The sequence below is a fragment of the Ascaphus truei genome, chromosome 3 (genome assembly GCF_040206685.1).
Source record: "Ascaphus truei isolate aAscTru1 chromosome 3, aAscTru1.hap1, whole genome shotgun sequence".
In the NCBI taxonomy this organism is placed as follows: domain Eukaryota; kingdom Metazoa; phylum Chordata; class Amphibia; order Anura; family Ascaphidae; genus Ascaphus; species Ascaphus truei.
Genome location: NC_134485.1, coordinates 220,418,944 through 220,441,958, shown reverse-complemented (window position 1 = coordinate 220,441,958; position 23,015 = coordinate 220,418,944). Strand labels below are relative to the sequence as shown.

At 45.7% G+C, this 23,015-nt stretch overlaps 1 protein-coding gene across 1 annotated transcript in view; it reads left to right on the top strand.

Annotated features, from left to right (window-relative positions):
• Window positions 1–22,694, top strand: part of LOC142491020 (zona pellucida-like domain-containing protein 1) — a 172,154-nt gene extending 149,460 nt beyond the window's left edge. The window contains exon 10 of the mRNA XM_075593359.1: window positions 22,519–22,694. Within this exon, the coding sequence (XP_075449474.1) occupies window positions 22,519–22,694 (176 nt within the window). The remainder of the gene's footprint in view (window positions 1–22,518) is intronic.
• Window positions 22,695–23,015: the final 321 nt, after the last annotated feature.

The following is a 23,015-nucleotide window of genomic DNA, read 5'->3' as shown; positions in this document are numbered from 1 at the left end:
TTCTATACTCCATGAGGAGTCAAGAGAACACACGTTAGGCGGTAACAGTTCCTGGAAGACCAGAGTTTTCCCATAGCCCTGTAAGGAATCCACTACTGGTTTGACTATAGCCTTGCAGAATCATGCAGTTGCAAGCTTCCCCTGGCAATCAAAGGCACATGTGCTGCCTCTCATTGCAGCTTCTGCCCTATGCTAAATCATTGGAGGAATATTCACACACCCTCCTCCTGTGATTGGATCTCCGCCCTTTATATTCTAGGCGTTGGCACTGAACCAGCGCCGAGCATAATTTCCTACCTGGACGTTACTGTCTCTGCCACAAACCGCCCCAGGCCTCACTCCAAGTGTTCTTACCTTCCAAGTACCTGAGTATCCAGAGGCCTGTACCTGGACGTCCGTGCTGAAGCGTTGTTGCCAGCACTGGTACCTGCTGCATTCCCTCCTAGCAGTGGCTACCCTTTCTTTCCTGCGGCCTGCTGCTATCTCCTTGCAGTGGCCTGCCCTGGACGTCTGTGCTGAAGCGTTGTTGCCAGCACTGGTACCTGCTGCATTCCCTCCTAGCAGTGGCTACCCTTTCTGTTCCTGCGGCCTGCTGCTATTCCCCTGCAGTGGCCTGTCCTGAATGTCTGTGCTGAAGCGTTGTTGCCAGCACTGGTACCTGCTGCATTCCCTCCTAGCAGTGGCTACCCTTCCTTTCCTGCGACCTGCTGCTATCCTCTTGCAGAGGCCTGCCTTGGACTTCTGCGCTGAAGCATTGGTTCTTCCCGACGCTGCCCTGCGGTGAACTTCGGCCAGCCTGCTGTCTCCTCCTGCGGAGATCGCGTCATGGGCCGAGGCCGCTCCTCGCGCAGAAGCCACCCCCGCGCTCACGCTCCTAAGCTGAAGCGGGGAACTCCTGATTTCCTGTTGCCGAACTCCTGCTTCATTAACGACGATGCTGCCTTCTCCAATCCTGACCCTGCGATGTACGACTATGAACTGCGCACTCCGGATCAGTCTGCGTGGACTAAGGTCGGTGATTATATAACCCCACCTCAGCCCCGCGGTCCGGTCCCGGTTTGTGGCGAGCATCGGCGTAACAGTATGCTCGGCCAACAAAAACCGGACCGCGCCGTGGCGGGGGTAGGCAATTTTCCAACTGAAGTTATGTCCCGGCCTGCGTACCAGTCCCACTGTGAAGGCCAGTATCTGTGTGAAATAATAGCCTTGATTGAAGACCTGTATACGTATGAAGGTTTAACCCCTTTGCAAAGACAATGCCGTTGTGATCTCTTCCTTAAGGCTTGCTGCATCCGGGACTTAAAACGGTCTCTAGCTGATTGTATACACTCCCCTGATTCCCCTTTAACCTGGGATAACGTGTACCCTTTGGAACTGCTCGACGCCCAAGAGGCACTCTATGACCTGGCCTCATCACTGGACATTCATCTAGTACAACAGGGCACCCTCCTTATGCTGGATCAATATCAGGATATACTCCATGTACTTTCCTTAACACTTGACATTTGTATAAAAGAACAGGACCCCCTCCTTGCCAGCTACGCTGCTGCTTGGCAGATCTCCTATGCTGCCAGTCCTGTTGCTAAACCTGTGGGGGTACCTCCCTCTCCTAAGAATGGCCAAACCATCTCTCTGTCGCTGCCCACTAAGGAAGAAGCTGCCACGCTCCCTAATCCTGAGTTAACCTCCCTAAATTCTGTCCCTGAGGTTATTCCGGTCTTAACCCCTGCTAGTCAGGCCTATGAGTCCCCCACTGTAAATCCCTGCATTCCCCAGGTCAGTGTGTCTTCCCTAGCACCAGAGAATGAATCCTGTTTGCCCTCTTTTCCTAACCCAAAAATTCTAAGCTCTGTTCCCGAGGTTTTTTCTGTTTTAACCCCTGCTAGTCTGCTCTGTGAGGTCCCCACTGGTAACCCTAGTATTCCGCAGTTTAATGTTAGGTCCCTAGGGCAAGAGGCAGAACCCCTATGACCCCACTCTCGGAGACTAGCTTCTATTTCCCTGATTCTCGGGTACAGAGTAATTTAACCCTTGAGGTTTTTCCTATGTTAACCCCTACAGGTCAGCCCTATGAAACTCCCTTGGTAAATCCCTGTAGTCCGTCAGTCAGGGATACCTCCTTAGCCTCAGAGGATGAACCCCTTATGTCCCCTGACTCAGCTAAAATTCTCGGGGCTACGCCCTCTGAACTTTCGGCAATAATACTGGCTCCAGTTAAGAGTATTCTGGAGCCGTTTGTTTCTCTAAACCTGTTCGCAGAATCCCAACTCCTAGGTATTTCACTGACCCCGTCTGTCACTCAGAGAGCTGAAACCCCTGCTTCCGAGCATAGACCCCTTTTCGTGGAATCTGTTGTCGTTTCTGATGTCCCAGACACTCTTTCCCAAATACCCACTTCAGAGACCAGCACAGTCGTGGTTGCCCCACTTGCACTGTCTGTGGTCTCCTTTTCTCAAATCCTAGGGTTTAAAGTGAACAGTACATATTATGTTCCTTTCCAAGTGACCCCTTCTGAGATCAGCATATCTGCTGTTGCTCCCTCAGTACAATTACAGTCAGGGTTCCCCTTTTTGAAGGATCAAGTTTTCAAATGTAAAACTCCCTTTATCCCTGATTTTGTAAACCTGCAGTCCCTTCTCACTGTAGTTAAAGGTTCTCAAGCAGCCGCTGAGTTAAGCTCTGCCGCTGCAAAATCTTCTGTTGTAGAAGCAATCTTGCCTTGCTTACTTCTGTCTGTCCTTTCTGTGATGCCTATCACCTTTACTAAAATTTCTGTTTTGCAAGGTATTTCTCCTATTAAGTCTGTGATACCTGCAATTCCTTTAATTGGTTCCAAAAACCCTGTCACTAAGTTTCCCATGGAGTCTGATGCCTTCACTAGAGATTCTCTGGGACCCAATTCTGAAACAAGCGCAATGTTCTCTGATTTCATTTCAAGCAAGATGTCCCTTGTTTCTATTGGAAAGTCTAGCCCAGTTTCTCTCACGGATCATGCCACAGCCTCCGGGATCATTAAAAATGACTTTAAGTCTGGGATGCCCACTCCTGTAATAATACTGTTTCACGCTGATTCACCCACAGTATTCGGGGTATCCACTACTGACTGTATGTCTACTACCACAAACTCAGGGTTATCGCATTTGGAACTTTCCCTTTTTTCAAAAAATCCCGTCTTTAAGATGGACGTATATTTCTCTGTGTCTTCCACAATACTTGGGGTACTTGCTATTGACTGTCCTGTCCCAAAACTAGGGTTACCTCTCAAGAAGGTGCCTGGAGCTACCGATGTTAAAAACCTTATGTTTAAAACAGTAACAATTTGCATTGCTTCTCCCACAGTATCATGTGAAACCTGGGTACCTGGGACCTCCACTCCGAAGCCAAGCTTTAGTTCTCTGTCTTCTTTCTCTGTGTTGGAGGTACCCAGCTTTAACCCCAAGACTTTTTTCCCTAAGGCTGATGCACCGTTTAACCGCCTGCCTTTTTTTTTGGATAAGATCTGTTTTCTCACCTTTCAAACAGACTCCTTACACGCAGGTCTCTGTGCGGTGCCCAAAGTGCCCTTTCTGGATGGCATTTGGCCTTTCTCTAACACGAAGATACCCTTACTGGACCTCGTCGCTTTACCTGAAGCGTCCGTCCCTATTCTCTATGGGTCCATTATGGGTATAGACATGCTAATTATGTCCTTCACCAAGGCCACAATTTCGGAGTTGATTCTCTCTAAAGATCACAAACCAAAGGAAGCGGATCCTTCTTCAACTGCCAGTACCATGACCAAGGGTTGCATACACACTGCTACAGACTCTTGCAAATTGCCTAGGATAGCAATCCTATTTTGTATCAAAAGTACCGCTGCTATAGTGTGTAGTGAACCCTCCCTCCCCATTCCCTCGCTAACCATCAACCGGAATTCCTTGGAAGCTAAAGACTTTTTCAACTTCCTCCGTGGTGATTTCACTAAAGACATTGCCTTCTCTGAAGATTCCTCTGCCAATTTTGTCCGACAATCTGTGTCCTGTGTCCCGTACTCTTGGACTATTACTATGCACCGGACACCTGGCTACTGCCCTTCTGATGTTCCCATTCCGGAGCCCTCAGGTCCCATTGTCCATGTACCAGGAACTGCAGTGCCACCGCTGTCTTTTATGGCACTCGCCAATGTACACCTGGATTGTGGACCTAATTCTCGTCGGAGACACTTCAGGAACAACTCAATGTCTCCCAGACCTATGAATTGTCCTGTCCACCCAGGCTTCTCACTCAGTGGTGGGGGTACTGTAAGGAATCCCAACAAACTATGGGCTTTCAACGCCACCTCTCGCCTAAGGAGGTTTAGGAACAATTCCATGTCCCCCAAATATGTGATGGTTCCTGTTCGTCCGGAGGTCTCACCTGAAGGGGGGGAGGGGTACTGTAAGGAATCCACTACTGGCTTTGACTATAGCCTTGCAGAATCATGCAGTTGCAAGCTTCCCCTGGCAATCAAAGGCACATGTGCTGCCTCTCATTGCAGCTTCTGCCCTATGCTACATCATTGGAGGAATATTCACACACCCTCCTCCTGTGATTGGATCTCCGCCCTTTATATTCTAGGCGTTGGCACTGAACCAGCGCCGAGCATAATTTCCTACCTGGACGTTACTGTCTCTGCCACAAACCGCCCCAGGCCTCACTCCAAGTGTTCTTACCTTCCAAGTACCTGAGTATCCAGAGGCCTGTACCTGGACGTCCGTGCTGAAGCGTTGTTGCCAGCACTGGTACCTGCTGCATTCCCTCCTAGCAGTGGCTACCCTTCCTTTCCTGCAGCCTGCTGCTAATCCCCTGCAGTGGCCTGCCCTGGACGTCTGTGCTGAAGCGTTGTTGCCAGCACTGGTACCTGCTGCATTCCCTCCTAGCAGTGGCTACCCTTCCTTTCCTGCGGCCTGCTGCTATCTCCTTGCAGTGGCCTGCCCTGGACGTCTGTGCTGAAGCGTTGTTGCCAGCACTGGTACCTGCTGAATTCCCTCCTAGCAGTGGCTACCCTTTCTGTTCTTGCAGCCTGCTGCTATTCCCCTGCAGTGGCCTGTCCTGAACGTCTGTGCTGAAGCGTTGTTGCCAGCACTGGTACCTGCTGCATTCCCTCCTAGCAGTGGCTACCCTTCCTTTCCTGCGACCTGCTGCTATCCTCTTGCAGAGGCCTGCCTTGGACTTCTGCGCTGAAACGTTGGTTCTTCCCGATGCTGCCCTGCGGTGAACTTCGGCCAGCCTGCTGTCTCCTCCTGCTGAGATCGTCGTCATGGGCCGAGGCCGCTCCTCACGCAGAAGCCACCCCCGCGCTCACGCTCCTAAGCTGAAGCGGGGAACTCCTGATTTCCTGTTGCCGAACTCCTGCTTCATTAACGACGATGCTGCCTTCTCCAATCCTGACCCTGCGATGTACGACTATGAACTGCGCACTCCGGATCAGTCTGCGTGGACTAAGGTCGGTGATTATATAACCCCACCTCAGCCCCGCGGTCCGGTCCCGGTTTGTGGCGAGCATCGGCGTAACAAGCCCGAATCTACAAGGGACTGGACGTTTTTTCCCCAAACCTGGGCTGGAAGTAACCAGGGCTTGTAATTTTCTCCAGTGAAGGCCGAGGCGACGGTCCTGCTGAAGGAACAATCCATCTGTGGACAGTCCACATGCCGGTGGCCTTGTTCTCAGCAGGCGGAACATGGAGAGGGTTCCCTTGCAGGAGGGTGCCATGGATAGCTCTCCGCTGGACCGGATACTGGAGACAGGCATCTGGTGGGTCCTGTGGGCGACGTCCTCGGAAGTTCCTCTCATTTGGCAACAAGCCGACATCAGGAAGGGGATGAGGGACTCGGCGGTCTCATCTTAGCGGTGTACTTCAGGTTCCGGAACTGCTGCCGGTTGGTCTCTGGGGTCAGACCTAAGCGATATAGTATGGCGGCTTTTACTTGTTTGTAGTCCATTGCCTGATCTGCTGGGAGGCCCTAATATGAGGCCTGGACTTCTCCTATGAGCAGCGGGGCCAAAGCAGTTGCCCAGCGATCTGCAGCCCAGCCCTGAGCTTCGGCGACCCTTTCAAATGTCAGTAGAAAAGCCCTGGATCCTCGTTCAGAGCCATTTTCCTCAGGAGAACCGGGGGTTTGTATGCAAGTTCTGGACTGGCAGACCCCTGGAATTGGGTCAGCAGCTTGGCCATCCGCTCATCCTGTGCTGCCTGCTGCTGGGTTAGGAGCTAGGTTTGCTGCTGCAATAGTAGTTGGGCCTGCTCCTGCATTAACAGTCCCTGCTGTTTCGTATGCTCCTCCATTAACAGTCCCTGCTGTCTGGTCTGCTCGCACAGAAACTCTTTTAAATATTCTTCCATTTTTCTAATTTTTGTGTGTGTGTGTGGCCCTTCAACTGCAGGGGCCCTCTCAAAACCCGGCACTTCTGACACCATATGTTGCAAGGTACATGATTTATAGATTTCGGCAAGGCTACAGAGTGAATGCACAGGAATTACACCCCGGAAGAAGTCGCATAACACGACGAAATGTACGTCGGGTCTTAGCCGATATGGCTGTAAAAACTTTTGTAAAAGCTCCCTCTTTGTAAATATCCATTATACTACTAGTTGAAATCTGTGGATGTATATTGTATATCAAACTGGCAACGTCGCAGTAGATGCTGCAGCACGTATGCAGTACAAAACTACCGGCTGAACTTTAAAAGCTATCTGATTGTGGGCTAACCCCCACTAACAACGTTATAATACACCATAATACACTATGTGCTGACCGCGTCTTTCAAAGCCATAGTATGAATTAATTTTCACAGGGATTGGAATAACTTTGCCCAATCCTTGATAAACTTCATCCGTAATTCCTGTGCATTCACTCTGTAGCCCTGCCGAAATCTATGAATCAGAGACTATACAGAATTATAGCAATTTCTACAGATGTATGTGATATAGCTATGAAATATCAAAAAACTGTTGCGCAGGTCACTGGATATAACATATAGTGCACATGCGCAAACTATACTTATACTGACGATGAAACTATAAGCCCTTATCTCATTGATACTTACCAGAGAGAGAAATCTCGTGATTCCTATTTCTACCTCCAGGAACGGCATCTGAAAGCAATAAGAGACTGCTGTACAGGGCACCGATCACAGAATATAGTACAATCCGTATGAAGAAAATATGAGAACATGGCTTTCATCCTATGCATTATAAAACTGATAGTAGTAGATATGTTCCACATAAAAAAATGTGTTCTGCCTAACCATTTCATCTAATATAAACAAACTGATGATTTGAGTTTGATATTGAGAGATATAATCCCCTATACTGATTATCTATATCCAACAAGGGATTTCATTTTACTGCATTTATGTCTCCGAAAGATGACCTCTCAACCACATATATATATATAGGCAGTAGTCATAGGACCAAGACTATAGGAGACACTATTCTCCTATTATTGATATCTAACTTACAGTTACTTTTTTGATACAGCTATATGTACCAACCACCAACTATACATGGATTTCAACACTGAGGGACTTCATCTATAGGTATACATCCTTTCCTCTTTAGGACCTATATCTATTTTTATTATTAGATTAAGAATATTAATAAAATTCATTTTTTAACTGTTGATTACCCAGCTGTACTTGACCTTGTTATTATATAAAATCGGTCTGCAGTGCGCCATCAATAGGGATCCATTTTAGTGTACCTTGTCTATTAAGTACACTTACCTAGTAATTATCCTACCTTCTCCCAGGCGGCACGCAGCTACCTCCATTTGGGGTTTTGAGCGAGGTGCCCATCTATCTCCTACATGTATATGTAATGCCTGTATGCCCGCAGACCTGGCCAGTCCCCAATACTGAGGTGGGTAAGGGTATAACATGCACCCATAGCAGTGAGGGCGTGCCCGGAGTGTGGTAAGTTGTGTTGCTGGGCCTGGTGAGTAAGGGTTAACGTTATACTTGCTGAGTTCAGGGTGCCAGAGGTCGGAGGGTAATGTCCAAGAGCCAGAGTTCAGGGGTTGGAGAGAGCAGCGTAGTGATGTCCGAAAGCCAGGGTTCAAGGGCAGGAGAAGGCAGCGTAGTCAAGTCCAAACAGAGATCAAGTTCAAACCAAAGGAATCCAAACAGGGGCAGGGACAGGAACCAGAGCTGAAACAGACAAGGGAGCTAGGCATAGACACTGCACACACAGGAGCTACAGGAAAGCTATGCAGAGCAAGGACTGAGAAGACAGAGTGGGGTTATATGGGAAGAAGGGCCAATAGGGGAGAGGGGTGGAGCAGAGGTTTGACTGGGTAATTGCAGGGATAGGTCCGTGAGAGCAGGGGAGGAGACAGGGAGGTAATCCAGGGTAATTGCCTGCAACCGACGGGGGGCGGAGCCAGTGCCTGGGGACGGCTGATAACTAGAGCGGGTGCGCGCGCCTTCTCTAAGGTTGTTATGCGCGCGCACCGCGCGTGTACCTGGGCGTGAGGGCAGTATCGCGGAGGGGGCGCTCGGCACGGGAGGCAGAATTGAAGGAGGAGTGGAGGAGCCAGGTACGGTAAGGGCTGGGGTGACGGTGGCACGCCGAGGGGGCGCGTGTCCCACGGAAAGTGACAAGTGATCGGGAGCGCGCTCGCTCAGTGAGGGGGCTCGCTCTGAACGTGTGCTTGGGCGTGCAGACCGTGCCGCGGAGGAACGGCTCAGAGAGGAGGAGGGGAGAGAGTGGGGATGTAGGGAAGAGGGACAGCTAGCCGCCGTGGGACCTGGGGTGACGGGGACACGCTGGGAAGCACGAGTCCCCAGATCCGTTACAGTATATATATATATATATATATATATATATATATATATACTTAGTTAAGTTATGGTGGGTAAAAAAAGTGACAAAAACTCTCCACAGCAAAGCATATAGCAAATGGAAATATTCCTGTATGCTCATTTGCATGTCTTAGACAGGTCTGCAACCCCACCTTTCACCATTATCACCCAGCACACAGCACTGTGCTGGTTGATAATGATGAAAGGCGGGGTTGCAGACCTGTCTGAGGCATATATATAACCAACCCCACACTGAGGAGACCCATTAATGTTGAAACAGTCTGTCTGTGAGTGGGTTCACTGGCTATGCATCTTAACCCTGGCTTTTCTCAAAGCTGTGACTATGCAGCAAGCTTAAACCTATAGGGGAACCATCTTAAATGGTTTTGAAGCAAAAGGTGGCACTGTATGCTCATTTGCATGTAATTTCTCAGAATCCCTTGCTGCAGTGAAAGTGCTGTGTGCTGGGTGATAATGGTGAAAGGTGGGGTTGCAGACCTGTCTAAGACATGCAAATGAGCACACAGTAATATTTTCATTTGCTATATACTTTGCTGTGGACGGTTTTTGTCACTTTTTTTACCCACCATAACTTAACTAAGGAGATTAGTGATTAGCGATTAGCGATTAGATATAATATTAAAAAAAAGTTAACTAATCTGATATAACTCATAAAACTATCTGAGACCACCTCCCGATCTTCTTAATTCTAGTTGCATTTAACCCAGCCCTAGACAATTCTGTTGTTGCCCCAATCCTAGGGGAATGTGTCAAAACTCTTAGGATCCTGACCCACATTTACAGTGACAGTAGGTGGGTAACAAGGCTCTCAAATAAAGGTCAAACCTGTTTTGGTTACTCCTGATCCGTGTATAAGGGTCAAAGAGAGTTGGCTCTTGGGCCCAGTAACAATGTACCATTCTGTCATACTGGATGTAATAAATGTAGCAGGGATTTCTAGGATATGAGTTTCAAGGGAGGTTTTGTGGAGGAACCATTGACAGAATGTGCCTAGGATGTTGGGGTCCGGAGTTGTCAATTCCTCCATAAATGTACCTTGGAATCATGCCTGATTCTCGGATACATGTAGGCACATTGTCCTGGAAAATATCTCCTCTTGAAAACGCAAGCGCGACTGAAAATGCAAGCACAAGTCACCATTAGGGTACCCTGCGTCAGCACAGTCCAGAAAGGAGAATGGGGCACAGGGATAAAACATATATTCCTGTAGCTGAGGGAATTCCTTCCTAGGTTAAGAGGGGTATACCAGCTACTGCCCAGGTACCCCACAACCAGTATAGGGTTTTTGGGTGCCCCAACCTTATATAAGGTTGAGGGGGAACTCTGAGAGTCCAGACTGAGTCCAGGAGAAAGTGTGTGGGGAATAAGGCAGATAGAAATAAAACTACAATTTTCCCGTTCTGTCCCCTATCCCCAAGACTCAGAAGTATAGTAGAATATACTTTATTAAATGTAATGTGCTTTTTACATTCGTAACCGATGTTCAAACAGGCTGTCCTGAGTTAACCCATAGGCGCCGGTAAGTCTGCTGGACAATAGAGTTGCAGATGACAGACTACTGTATTATTTACTGCAGCAGTGAGATCATTGAGCTTTATGCTATAAAGTGCTGTGGGGATTTATACCATAAATATGAACTCCTAGATTGTAAGCTCTCAAAATAAGTAGTGACTTACTCTCATTACACAAAGCAGGTTCTCTCTTTTCACTGTAAGTGTAGTGCCTCTAGGCATAGATTGACAGCCAGTCAGGTATTTACCAAACCAGGGACCGTCCCTGAATCTTAACCGGGTGTGAGGGATATGGACTATCGACAACCGGTCGGGCAAACACTTTGCTGGAGGAGGATCTCGAGCGACATGAAGCAGGCATAGCTTCACCTGCTGATACAGGGGCAACCATTCCGGCCAGGGTCCAGGAGAATCTTCCAGCCTTGGAGGAAGTGGAGGCAGAGGAGGAGGAGAACGGGGAAGAAGAGGAATAGGAGGGTGAGCTTGATCAAGGGAGTGCAGCCGTAGTGGCCCCAATTGCTACTGGTCTCCCTACCACAGTTTTTACATCTCTACTTGCCGTTTTGGGAGAGGGGGTTACCTTTGAGTAGATGTTGCAGTTGATTGCAGCTTCTCAACGTGTGCAGCCCCAAAGACCCCGGCAGGACCCTGACCAACCTCCCTACCACAGGTGCCACACTACAGGTTCAGCAATTTTGTAGATGGCATGGATAACATTGAAGGATTTAACAAGGAGTTTGAGGATCAGTGTCACCGGTTCCGTGTGCCAGAACGGGACTGGGTATTGCGGTTGTTGCTGCAAATGATGGGGATAGCTCTGAAGACCTTCCAGGGGATACCGTCAGCGGACATCAATGACTACCAGCATTTGAGGGCTGTGTTACTGTGCCAGTATGCCCTCACTATAGAGGCATACTGTGGCATGTTCAGGTCTGGGGACAAGACCGTCCGGGAAACTTACATGCTATTTGCCTCCCAACTCATCCAGCATGGCACTCAGTGGGTGGAAGGATGTAAAGCCATCAGGTACCCCAGCTTACTGGAATTAATGTTCAAGCAGCAGTTTTTAAATGATGCCAGCCTGAGGTGAGGAATTGGGTGTTTGACCGAAAGCAAGCCACTTGCCAGGATACAGCCAGCCTGGCCGATGAGTATGTGACCAGCCGTGGGCTGTCGGGCAGGAAAGTGTCTGCCCAGTATGGAGCCACTCCATCTTTGGCACACAAAGGCACTGAGTCCCACAAAAGCACTCACACTGGAAGCCGAAAGCAGTTGCAGAGGGGAGTCTACCCAAGTCTGCTGAATTCAGGCACGAGAAGCGGTGCTACCAATACAATCGGACTGGGCACAGCAAACACCATCAGGGGCAGCGTACTCCAGCTGCAAGGCCCGTCACCACCGTGCAACTGGCACACACAGAGGAGCAGTGTACAGCCATCCAGCAAGTCAGCAGCGGACCCAGATGGAGATATCTACCCCTTCAGCAACTGGCACAGCAGAAGCGGCAGACGGGCATCAGATTGCAACTGTTGGGTTGCATCCAACGTTGTGAGGAGGAAGCATTTGCGGCCATGACCATCAAAGCTCACCAGACAGCCGGCCTGCTTGACTCCGGTGCCACTGTTATTCTGGTGAGACCTGGTATTGTCAATCCAGAAAATCTGCTCCCAGGAACAGGGAATCAGGGCACCATGTCAGATGGGGGACCTAGGTCAATCCAGGTCCCCCGGGTGTTTCTTGACTGGGGCGCCAGCCGCAATATGAGAGATGTGTTTTTTTTGCCTTGGTTGGATACTGAGGTGCTACTCAGTAACCACCTGGGGCACCTCAACTGCTCATTTATGGAGGATGCTGCTCTGGTTGCAGCCATCACCAGGAGCAAGAGCAGGGCACTTGCCCAGGCAGGGGAGGCTTTGGTACCCCTGCCTACTGAGGATCTCGCCATCCCCCTGCATTTGGGACCAACAGCTCCAGAGGTCTCTGTGGAGAACAGGCAGGTAAGCAAGACAGAGTCTAGACAATGTACTGACCCTCCTTCCACCTTATCTGTTTTCCCATCACCCGACTTAGTTACTAAGGGAGAGTGGCAGGAGCTGAGGGTACAGTTCAGACCGGCGGTGTGGTCCAATCCCGACTTAGGGGGCATGAGACTCTGGGCGTCTGAGTCTGCATCTGAGAGTTGGTCAGACCAGTATCTTTGGCACCATGAGCTCTTGCATAGGGAGCAAGCCCCTAGTGCTCCAGATAGAGTGTTGACAGGTAGAAGACAGTTAGTGGTACCAGGGAGTATAGGCAGTATTTACTGCAGGTAGCCCACTCCATTCCACTAGCAGGGCACCAGGGAGTCACTCAAACTAGAGCCTGGATATTGCAGCGTTTCTACTGGCCGGGGGCATCCAGGGCAGTGGCATACTTTTGCCGGTCCTGTGATGCCTACCAGAGAGTAGGAAAGACTGATAATTGTGTGAATGCTCTCCTGAACCCACTACCGGTAATTGGGGAACCATTTCAGAGAGTAGCTATGGACGTAGTGGGACCTCTTAAGATCCTTAGCTGGACCGGCAAGCACTATATATTCACGGTGGCGGATATTGCCACCTTGTAACCTGAGGCTGTATCACTAGCCACCATTAAAGCTAGCACAGTGGCTAAGGCATTGATAGTGATTTTCTCTTGAGTAGGATTTCCTAGTGAGGTTTTAACTGATCAAGGGTCGCAATTCATGTCTGAATTGCTTCACTTTCTCTGGGATTCGTGCGGGGGGAAGCACAAGCACATGACCCCTTACCACTCCCAGACAACGAACTATGTGAGCGGTTCAATGGTACCCTGAAGCAGATGCTTCAGGCATTTAAAGAGTCTGAAGGGAAAGACTGGGAGACTCATCTGCAGCATTTGCTGTTCGCACCCCGAGAGGTACCGCAAGAGTCCACTGGCTTCTCACCCTTTGAGCTTCTATATGGCCGCAGTGTCCTGGGACCACTTGACCTATTCCGTGAGGGATGGGAAGGGGAGACCACTGCTACTGATGTTTATTTACTTCAGTATGTAGTGGATCTCAGATACCAGTTAGAAATGCTCATGGGTTAGTGCAGGCTGACCTCAGGGTGGTTCAGACCAAGCAGAAGACTTGGTATGACCAGCATGCCCGTAGCAGAGAGTTTATCCATGGGCAGCAAGTGCTTGTTCTGAAGCCCACTCGGCAGAGCAAACTGATGGCTGCCTGGGCTGGCCCATATACGGTACTCCGGCAGATGAACGAGTGCAACTATGTTGTACAGTTAGATGGAGAGACAGGGAGACATAGGACATATCATATCAATATGTTGAGTATTTTCAAAGTGTGGCATCAGTAATGGCTATCTGTAGCCCACCAATGGGGGACCCGGTGAGTCAAGCTCTGCTCAACCACCTAGGGGAAGCTAAGCAAGGTGGCACCATGGAGCATGTAGAAATAGGGTCTCAGCTCAGTGCACCACAGCAGGTGCAAGCATGAGCTATGCTAGAGCAGAATAGGGTCCTGTTCACAGATAAGCCGGGCAGGACCCATATCACTGATCACCCAGTCCACACTGGGGATCAAAGACCTCTGCATAAGCATGCCTATCGGGTATCAGAAGAGGTGAAGGGGAGTATAGAGAGGGAGGTAGAGGAGATGCTCGCCCTAGGGGTAATTGTCCCGTCCCAGAGCCCTTGGGCTTCTCCGGTAGTCCTCATGCCCAAGAAGGATGGAACCACTCGGTTCTGTGTGGACTACCAGCAGATCAATGCTCAGATGGTGTCAGATGCTTATCCCATGACCTGAATGGATGAGCTATTAGATGAGCTTGCGGGTGCAAAGTATCTGACCACTATGGATGTGTCTAAATGGTATTGGCAAATCCCTCTGACACGGAGGCACAGGAGAAGGCAGCATTTATTAGCCTGAGTGGGTTATATAAATTCCTGGTAATGCAATTCGGGATGAAGAATGTCCCGGCAACCTTGCAATGCCCGGTCAATAGGTTTCTGGAAGAGATGCAGAGTTTTGCAAGGGCATTCCTGGATGATATAGCTGTGTTGAGTAATTCCTGGCAAACTCATTTAGCGCATGTAGCAGCGGTACTGAAGAGAATTAGGGAAGCAGGGCTGACACTTAAACCCACCAAGTGTCTAGTGGGTATGGAATAAGTTCTGTATCTGGGGCACAGAGTGGGTGGAGGGCATCTCAAACTAGAGCTGGCTAAGGTAGAAGCCATAATTCAGTGGCCAGTGCCCCGAAGCAAGAAGCAGGTTGGCTTTTTTAGGCACCACTGGTTACTTTAGGAAGTTTGTCCCTCAGTATAGTGCCGTTGCCAAACCCCTGACTGACAATGCAGAAATTAATCTCGGTTCTGGTAGTCTGGTCTCCTGCCTGTGCAGAAGAATTCCAGGCACTGAAGACATCTGGCTAGTGCTCCCATTCTGGCAGCACCAGATTACTCAAAGCATTTTCTTGTACAGAACGATGCCTCTGACTACGGTATCAGTGCTGTACTCAGCCAGGTGGGTGAGGTGGGGGGTGAGCACCCTATTGTCTATCTGAGCAGGAAGCTGCTGTCCAGAGAAGTGGCTTATGCCAATATTGAGGAAAGAAGGATCCAGCGCTCCATGGTTTTCTAAATAAAGTAAATGACTAGTCACTTGAGAAAGACCTATTGGTCGAAACGTTGTGTGGCACAATAAATTTACTTTATTTAGAAAACCGTGGAGCGCTGGATCCTTCTTTCCTGAGTATACTTTGGAAATTTCCTGGCAGGTACTTACTTGAACCAGCAGCACCGGTAAACTGTATGCTTAATTTATTTTGTGGAGTGCAGCCTAACCCACCTTTACATTATGCCAATATTGAGAAGGAATGCCTGGCCATTGTATGAGCACTCAAGAAACTGCAGCTCTATTTGTATGGCAGGTTATTCACGGTGGTCACTAATCACAATCCCCTCACATGGTTGTAGAGAGTGTCGGGAGAAAATGGCAAGTTACTTCGCTGGAGCCTTGCCCTTCAGGAGTTTGACTTTACCATTCAGCACAAGAAGGGTACTGAGCTTGGTGATGCCGTTGAACTCTCCCAACAGGACATCCCCATTATTTGCTATATGCTATATGGTGGAGGTTTCATGTCGCCTTTTTAACCCACCATAACTTAAAATGTGTATGGTAAATCCTACCCAGCCTTGAAAATTGTAAACTAAATAGGATGAGAAGAACAGAAAGCGCACACTTCTTGGTGCAATAACGTTTTACTAGATTAATGAGACAAACAAACAAATAGTGGTAATACACTCACAAACATCCGAATAAAATAAGCAATTAGCCGTAGTTCACAGATCCGCGCTGGAGATATGCAGAGTTGTCCTCACAGGGGGATACTTCGCCTGTTGCTGCAGCGCGTCCGCTGCTTGCTTCCGCCTTTCCGGTAATGGGAGGTTCCTGCTGTCTCTCGTGACGCCTCCCTAGTGCGTCACCATGTAACCTCCTCCGTACGGCGTCGCAGCAACCCTGACGGTTGCAGGGATGATCTCACTCCAGCCCGGCCAACCACGTTAACCCGTTCCCTGCCTTCTCCCTCACAGTCTTCAGCTCTGCAGAAACTCAACATCTCCGGTCGTAGTATCACCATGCAAACCACCCTACATGTTTCGAGGCGTGGCCTCTTCGTCAGGGGTGTGGTTTGCTCTGGTGACAGGTTGCCTTATATACTCATTAAGTTTAAGGGCTTAATCAAAGGCTTACTGCCTCCCCTACTGGTTGGTATACAAAAACACTGCTAAACAACCCTCCAAGTAACATATACATGGCATGCAGGTAAGAGCATTAGAGAGTGCCCTATATCATTACTCTACATAATAAAATAATCAATTAATAACAGTAAGCCTAAATACTTTAAAATACACATTATTAACATATATTAATTGGGATGATAACTAAATAATCTATCATTCCTAACATATAAACATTATCCGTATAGAACATTAATAGACATACAAAAAATTTTCTAAAAATTCCAACATTATATATAAAATTTCACAATGAACTCAATGCTTAAAACCAAATCACTTAGCATAAAAATGAAATCAGGTCTATCTCTTCATTTAACCCTTCCGGTGTGAGTGTACCCAATCCATGGACCCAAAAGGTCTCCCTTTGACGTAACCTGAGGAATTGGTCACCCCCTTGGGGCCCATCTCAACAATCTCTATCCCTATCACACTCAAGCTACTCGGATCCATATTGTGTTTATATTTCAAGTGCCTAGAGACTCCATGTGTAAGAACCCCTTTTAATATGTTTCCCCTGTGTTCTAAAAAAACGCTGTTTCAGAGGATGTTTTGTTCTTCCGACATATTTTAGTCCACAGCCAAATGACAGAATATATACCACAAACCTACTATTACAATTAATAAAACTTTTTATTGTATATAATTGATTGGTTTTGTCTACTCTAAACGACTTTTGTTTTCCACAATGTATTTGCACGTCAGGCAATAACCCCCACACCTATAGAATTAACCAACGATTACATACAATAAAAAGTTTTATTAATTGTAATAGTAGGTTTGTGATATATTCTGTCATGTGGCTGTGGGCTAAAATATGTCGGAAGAACAAAACGTCCTCTGAAACAGCGTTTTTTAGAACACAGGGGAAACATATTAAAAGGGGTTCTTACACATGGAGTCTCTAGGCACTTTAAATATAAACACAATATGGATCCGAGTAGCTTGAGTGTGATAGGGATAGAGATTGTTGAGATGGGCCCCAAGGGGGGTGACCAATTCCTCAAGTTACGTCAAAGGGAGACCTTTTGGATCCATGAATTGGGTACACTCACACCGGAAGGGTTAAATGAAGAGATAGTCCTGATTTCATTTTAATGCTAAGTGATTTGGTTTTAAGCATTGAGTTCATTGTGAAGTTTTATATATAATGTTGGAATTTTTAGAATTTTTTTGGTATGTCTATTAATGTTCTATACGGATAATCTTTATATGTTAGGAATGATAGATTGTTTAGTTATCATCCCAATTCATATATTTTAATAATGTGTATTTTAAAGTATTTAGGCTTACTGTTATTAATTGATTATTTTATTATGTAGAGTAATGATATATGGCACTCTCTAATGCTCTTATCTGCATGCCATGTATATGTTACTTGGAGGGTTGTTTAGCAGTGTTTATGTATACCATCCAGTAGGGGAGGCAGTAAGCCTTTGATTAAGCCCATAAACTTAATGAGTATATAAGGCAACCTGTCACCAGAGCAAACACACCCCTGACGAAGAGGCCACGCCTCGAAACATGTAGGGTGGTTTGCATGGTGATACTACGACCGGAGCTGTTGAGTTTCTGCAGAGCTGAAGACTGTGAGGGAGAAGGCAGGGAACGGGTTAACGTGGTTGGCCGGGCTGGAGTGAGATCATCCCTGCAACCGTCAGGGTTGCTGCGACGCCGTATGGAGGAGGTTACATGGTGATGCACTAGGGAGGCGTCACGAGAGACAGCAGGAACCTCCCATTACCGGAAAGGCGGACACAAGCTGCAGCAACAGGCGGAGTATCCCCCTGTGAGGACAACTCTGCATATCTCCAGTCGTGAACTACGACTAATTGCTTATTTTATTCGGATGTTTGTGAGTGTATTCCCACTATTTGTTTATTTGTCTCATTAATCTAGTAAAAACGTTATTGCACCAAGAAGTGTGCGCTTCCTGTTCTTCTCATCCTATTTAGTTATCATTGAAGTGCTGGGTTAGCACTTCCAACTGAGGGAGCGGCACCTTCCTGGAACTTTGTTTTTTGGACTGTTTCTGGCAACAGATTGGACTCTAAGGTTGTATTTAACCCCTTAGGGGCCAACTCAAGGACATTTATACATTCATATTTTCTTGTTGTTAAGCGCCTGTAGCTGAACTGTATGTACTGTCATTATTTAACACACTTATTCACGTAGTTTTGAGTTCTCCAGCTTAGATACATTTTTATTGAAAATTGTAAAGCAAGTACAACCAACATCACACTGATGAGACCCAAAAGGTTGAAACAGCTTTCTGTGAGTGGTTTCACTGGCTTTGCATCTAATCTGTATCTGCTCTGAGTGCTGGGAACCATGTATGTACAGTATGCCTTTATTTACTGTTAATAGCCCATTAATGTACATAGTGCTTCACAGTAGTAGTATACATGGCAATCATATAAATAACAAATAATACAAATAATAGATCATAAGAATACGTGTTTCAGACATAAAAGTCAATATGGAATAAGGTGAAAGCTGCACACCAATAGGTAGGGAAGAGTAGAGTAATTCTGCCAGCAGCTTTTAGGATAGATTGTAGGAGAGATAAGTTAGAGGCAAGAAGCCCGGACAGCAGCAGGTTACAGTAATCAAGAGGGGAGAGAATGAGCGCCTGAGTCAGAGTTTTAGTAGTCGAGCAACAGAGGAAAGGGCGTATCTTTGTAATATTGCAGAGGAAACAGTTTTTAGATACGTTTTGAATGTGAGGAGAATGTGAGAGAGGAGTCGAGTGTGAACTCTAGGCAGCATGCTTGGGCTACTGGATGAATGATAGTACATCCAACAGTAATGTGGAAGGAGGTAGTAGGGCCAGATTTGGGAGGAAGTATGACGAGCTCTGTTTTAGCCATGTTGAGTTTAAGGCGACGGAGGGCCATCCAGGATGATATCGCAGAGAGACATTCAGAAACTTTGGTCTGTACAGCAGGTGTAAGGTCAGGGGTCAAAAAGTACATTTGTGTGTCGTCAGCATAGAGGTGATATTTAAACCCAAGAGCTGTGAATAGGTCACATAGAGAAAGTGTGTACAGAGAAAAGAGAAAGGGCCCCTGGACAGAGCCCTGGGGTACCCCCACAGAGTGATCGATAGAGGAGCAGGAGGTGTTAGCAGAAGAGACACTGAAAGTACAATGGGAGAGGTAACTGGAGATCCAGGATAGAGTTTTTCTAGGAATACCAAGAGTATGGAGAATGTGAAGGAGAAGAGGGTGGTCCATGGTATAAAATTATGTAGAGAGGTTGAGTAATAGGAGCAGAGCATAATGACCTCTGTCTTTGGAAGCATGGAGGTCATTAGTTATTTTAGTGACCCAATTTCATAGTGTTATTCCAGAGAGAATTAGGGTCCCTCTTTTGTTTCCGTCGAACCTATTTTGTGACTGACTCTTCTATTATCTCTAGATGAGGTGCTGTCTGATGTATATAGTTTTGACGCTAAAATAATGTGTCCACATTGTACTGTAGTTCAAAGATCTAGTAGTCATATAAATCTACGACTTCATCTATGAAATACTCTCTTAATGGTCCACTAAAATTAAGATCATAATTGTTTATAATATATTGCCTTATATGTGCCTTATTCAATGTGGTTTAAAAAATAAAAATAAATGCAGCTTGAATGTGAGCATCTCAGTGATGTCAGATTATCTAGCAATAAAAAACTATGTTTTTAAATGTCCTTTTTTTGCCATGCACATTTCATTTGTATATATGTATTTTATCACTGTTTTTATATTTAACAATTAGAGAAATGACCGCTTCCACCATGTATGTCCTATGATATATATAAAGCTTCAAGCAGGTGCTTAGGGAACTAATATAACTGTTTTTACAGAGTTTATCTAAGAAAGATCAGAAAGATTTCCCATATCTCTAGCACTCAATGCTGGATAATAGTAGACAGACAGAAGTGGTCTTACAGATTATTGCTGTAAATCGGTCAAATGACCCATGAGAACCAGGAAGATCAAATAATAAAAATAATAACGTTTTATTTCATAATCACAATAGAAAATTCATGTAAAGATATAAAAACATATATGTAATGATAAAATCCCCATAATCAAGTGGTTTATAGAGAGGCTGTTCAAGGTAAGTACATGTCCAGTGATTTAATGATATGCAGCCTAATCTATATTGCCATCGAGTGACACTATAATAGTTCCCGCTCAGGATTAGCGGTCTACCTATGATACCATGTATCTGTATAGGAAGGTCAAACGTTATTGCAGTGACAGGTGTATTAATGGTATATCCCCAAATTAATATCTTGGTATACATATACCATCCTATGCACAGAATCCGCTGTAACAATATATTATCAAATCAGCCATACGTCCATAATTATGTCCCATAATCATCAAAACAGACTTAATAATACCTCGAAGTAACCCAGTTAAAAATTGCATATCCATTGATGTACCAATAACCAGATTATTGCAATATGCTCAGGCAATATGTATATTCAGGAGGTAAATTTCGGTGACATGAGAGTAATCAAGACACACATTATCAACACATTCTCAATTCTAGATAGTAAACAGTAAAGTGAAATGTGCAGTTCAAGTGGTATCTGGTAATCTATCTGTATGACCATTAGCCCGTCATGATATTAGGGTGTCTCTACATACAAACACACAGATGCAATATCACCTTCGGATCAGAGATGGAAGACCCAAAGCAATGTGAATGCAGGAAAATTAACCAAACATGGATCACTTGCACAATAAATGTGGTTAGAATTGTGATAAGTGTGTCTATGAATGTGACCGCAACGGATCATGTGTAAGGAGCGACAGCAGCCGCCGATACAAGCCTGTTAGCTTCCTGAGCAGGAGGATGTTGCCACTTCAGATGACGTCACATGCGTGACATCCTAAGTATCCCGGCGTATGTTTCGTGTGTACAACACGCTTCTTCAGGGGGAGGAGTCTAAAATCCTTGATCTCCCCAGTGTCTATTTATACTCTCAATGTAGAGGGGGCTCAGCCTTCCGCCGGCTAGTCAGGGCGGAGCATAAGTCCGTGATCCAATCGGTTCTAGTTATAAGACTTCATCTATGAAATACTCTCTTATTGGTCACTAAAATTAAGATCATAATTATTTATAATATATTGCCTTATATGTGTCTTATTAAATGTGATTTAAAAACAAAAAATAAATGCAGCTTGAATGTGAGCATTTCACTGATGTCAGATTATCTAGCAATAAAAAAACGATGTTTTTAAATGTCCTTTTTTTTTGCCATGCACATTTCATTTGTATATATCTATTTTATTACTGTTTTTATATTTAGCAATGTCCATTGTTCTGGTTATTTCAAAGTATTTAGATGTACTGTATTGAAATAAAATATAGCTGCTGTGATAAACTCATAGAAAGTAGCAATGTCAGATTCCTAATTACATGGTTTTCTGTTGGCTTAGTTGAATGAGACTTACTGGGTGGTCAAATTGATTTTCTGAAAGGAAAAAAAAAACAACAGAAAGAAATGTATACTGTATGTCTCATTGCAGAAGTTGAAGAGGTTGCAACTGTGCGAGAAACATTTTCCAAAAAGTTAAAATAGCATAATTCAACTTCAGAGTGTCACTGTATGAGTGTAGAAAGAAAAATAGTGTGGGGCAAGGTTCTGCTTCAATTGCATATACTGTATGAAATAAGATGTCTCATATACAGTTATCATACGTAGCTATTTAGATCAAGTTGTGCTTTGTAGAGTTATTTGTGTTATTTTATTATATTAAGAATTTTTCATCAATTACTTTACAAATCAAAGATGACTGGCTCCTAACTCCAAAACAAGAAAATATAGATATCTAAAATATTTAATTTAGATGTCCATATATATCTCTATAGTGTACTGTATGAGTATTTTTTTTTTTTACATTTGCAAAGGATGTAACAAGCCTTTAGACAATAGTATGTTTCATGTAGAAACAACACCAAATGTACAGATGTAGTAAGACTTACTGTCTCAGCACCACAGCCAAAAAAACAAACGGCCATGGTGCTGGGGACAATGTCTGCCGGGATCTCACAACGGGGGTCTATGCTTCCGGATTGGATCCCCACAGCATTAGTCAATTGGGCAGCAATCATCATGGTTACAAGACCGCCAGCAGCCTTGGCAAGTCAAACAATAAGTCTTGCTCCATCTGTACATTGTCACTAGCAACCCGGACAGATTGGAGCAATACATAAATTAATCAATATAATCATAACTTTATATAGTGAGAGATGTTTCTGCAATATACCTCTTTTCATTTTACAGTATAAATTAAGAATCAACAAAGCAGTAATAGTAACAGTGTGCAGATACTTATTGTGAATGTATGTTTTTTTGCAGCTCAGCCAAGCAATCCCCAGTTCCAGATGAACTCTGTCACGAGTGCGTTAATCTCAGGAGTAGTAATCCTTGGAGCCACCAGTTTCTGTTTTTTCATATTTTCCCTCACCCTCCTGAGCAGGAAGAAGCAAAACAGTTTGGCTTTATGTGGTGTACGAAACCCCGTTTTCAACTAACTACTGTACATCAATTTGCACTCAGTTTGCCTTAAATGTACTCAATATGGACATTTTCATAACTTGTTGCCATGCCAACCAAATGTACTTTTGCATTAACATATTTCAACATGTGCACTGTATTATATTATATTGATGAAGATGATGAGGAGGATTGTAAGAGTTTCGTATTTGATTATTAGATATACTTCACAGTTTTATATTCAAGACATTCAAACTAAGGAGTCTGCGGTCCTTATTCTGTAAGGTGTTATAGGCACAGATGACGTGCTAACGCAGGAAAAGCTTGATTAACGTCAATGGAGCTTTCATGCGATAGCA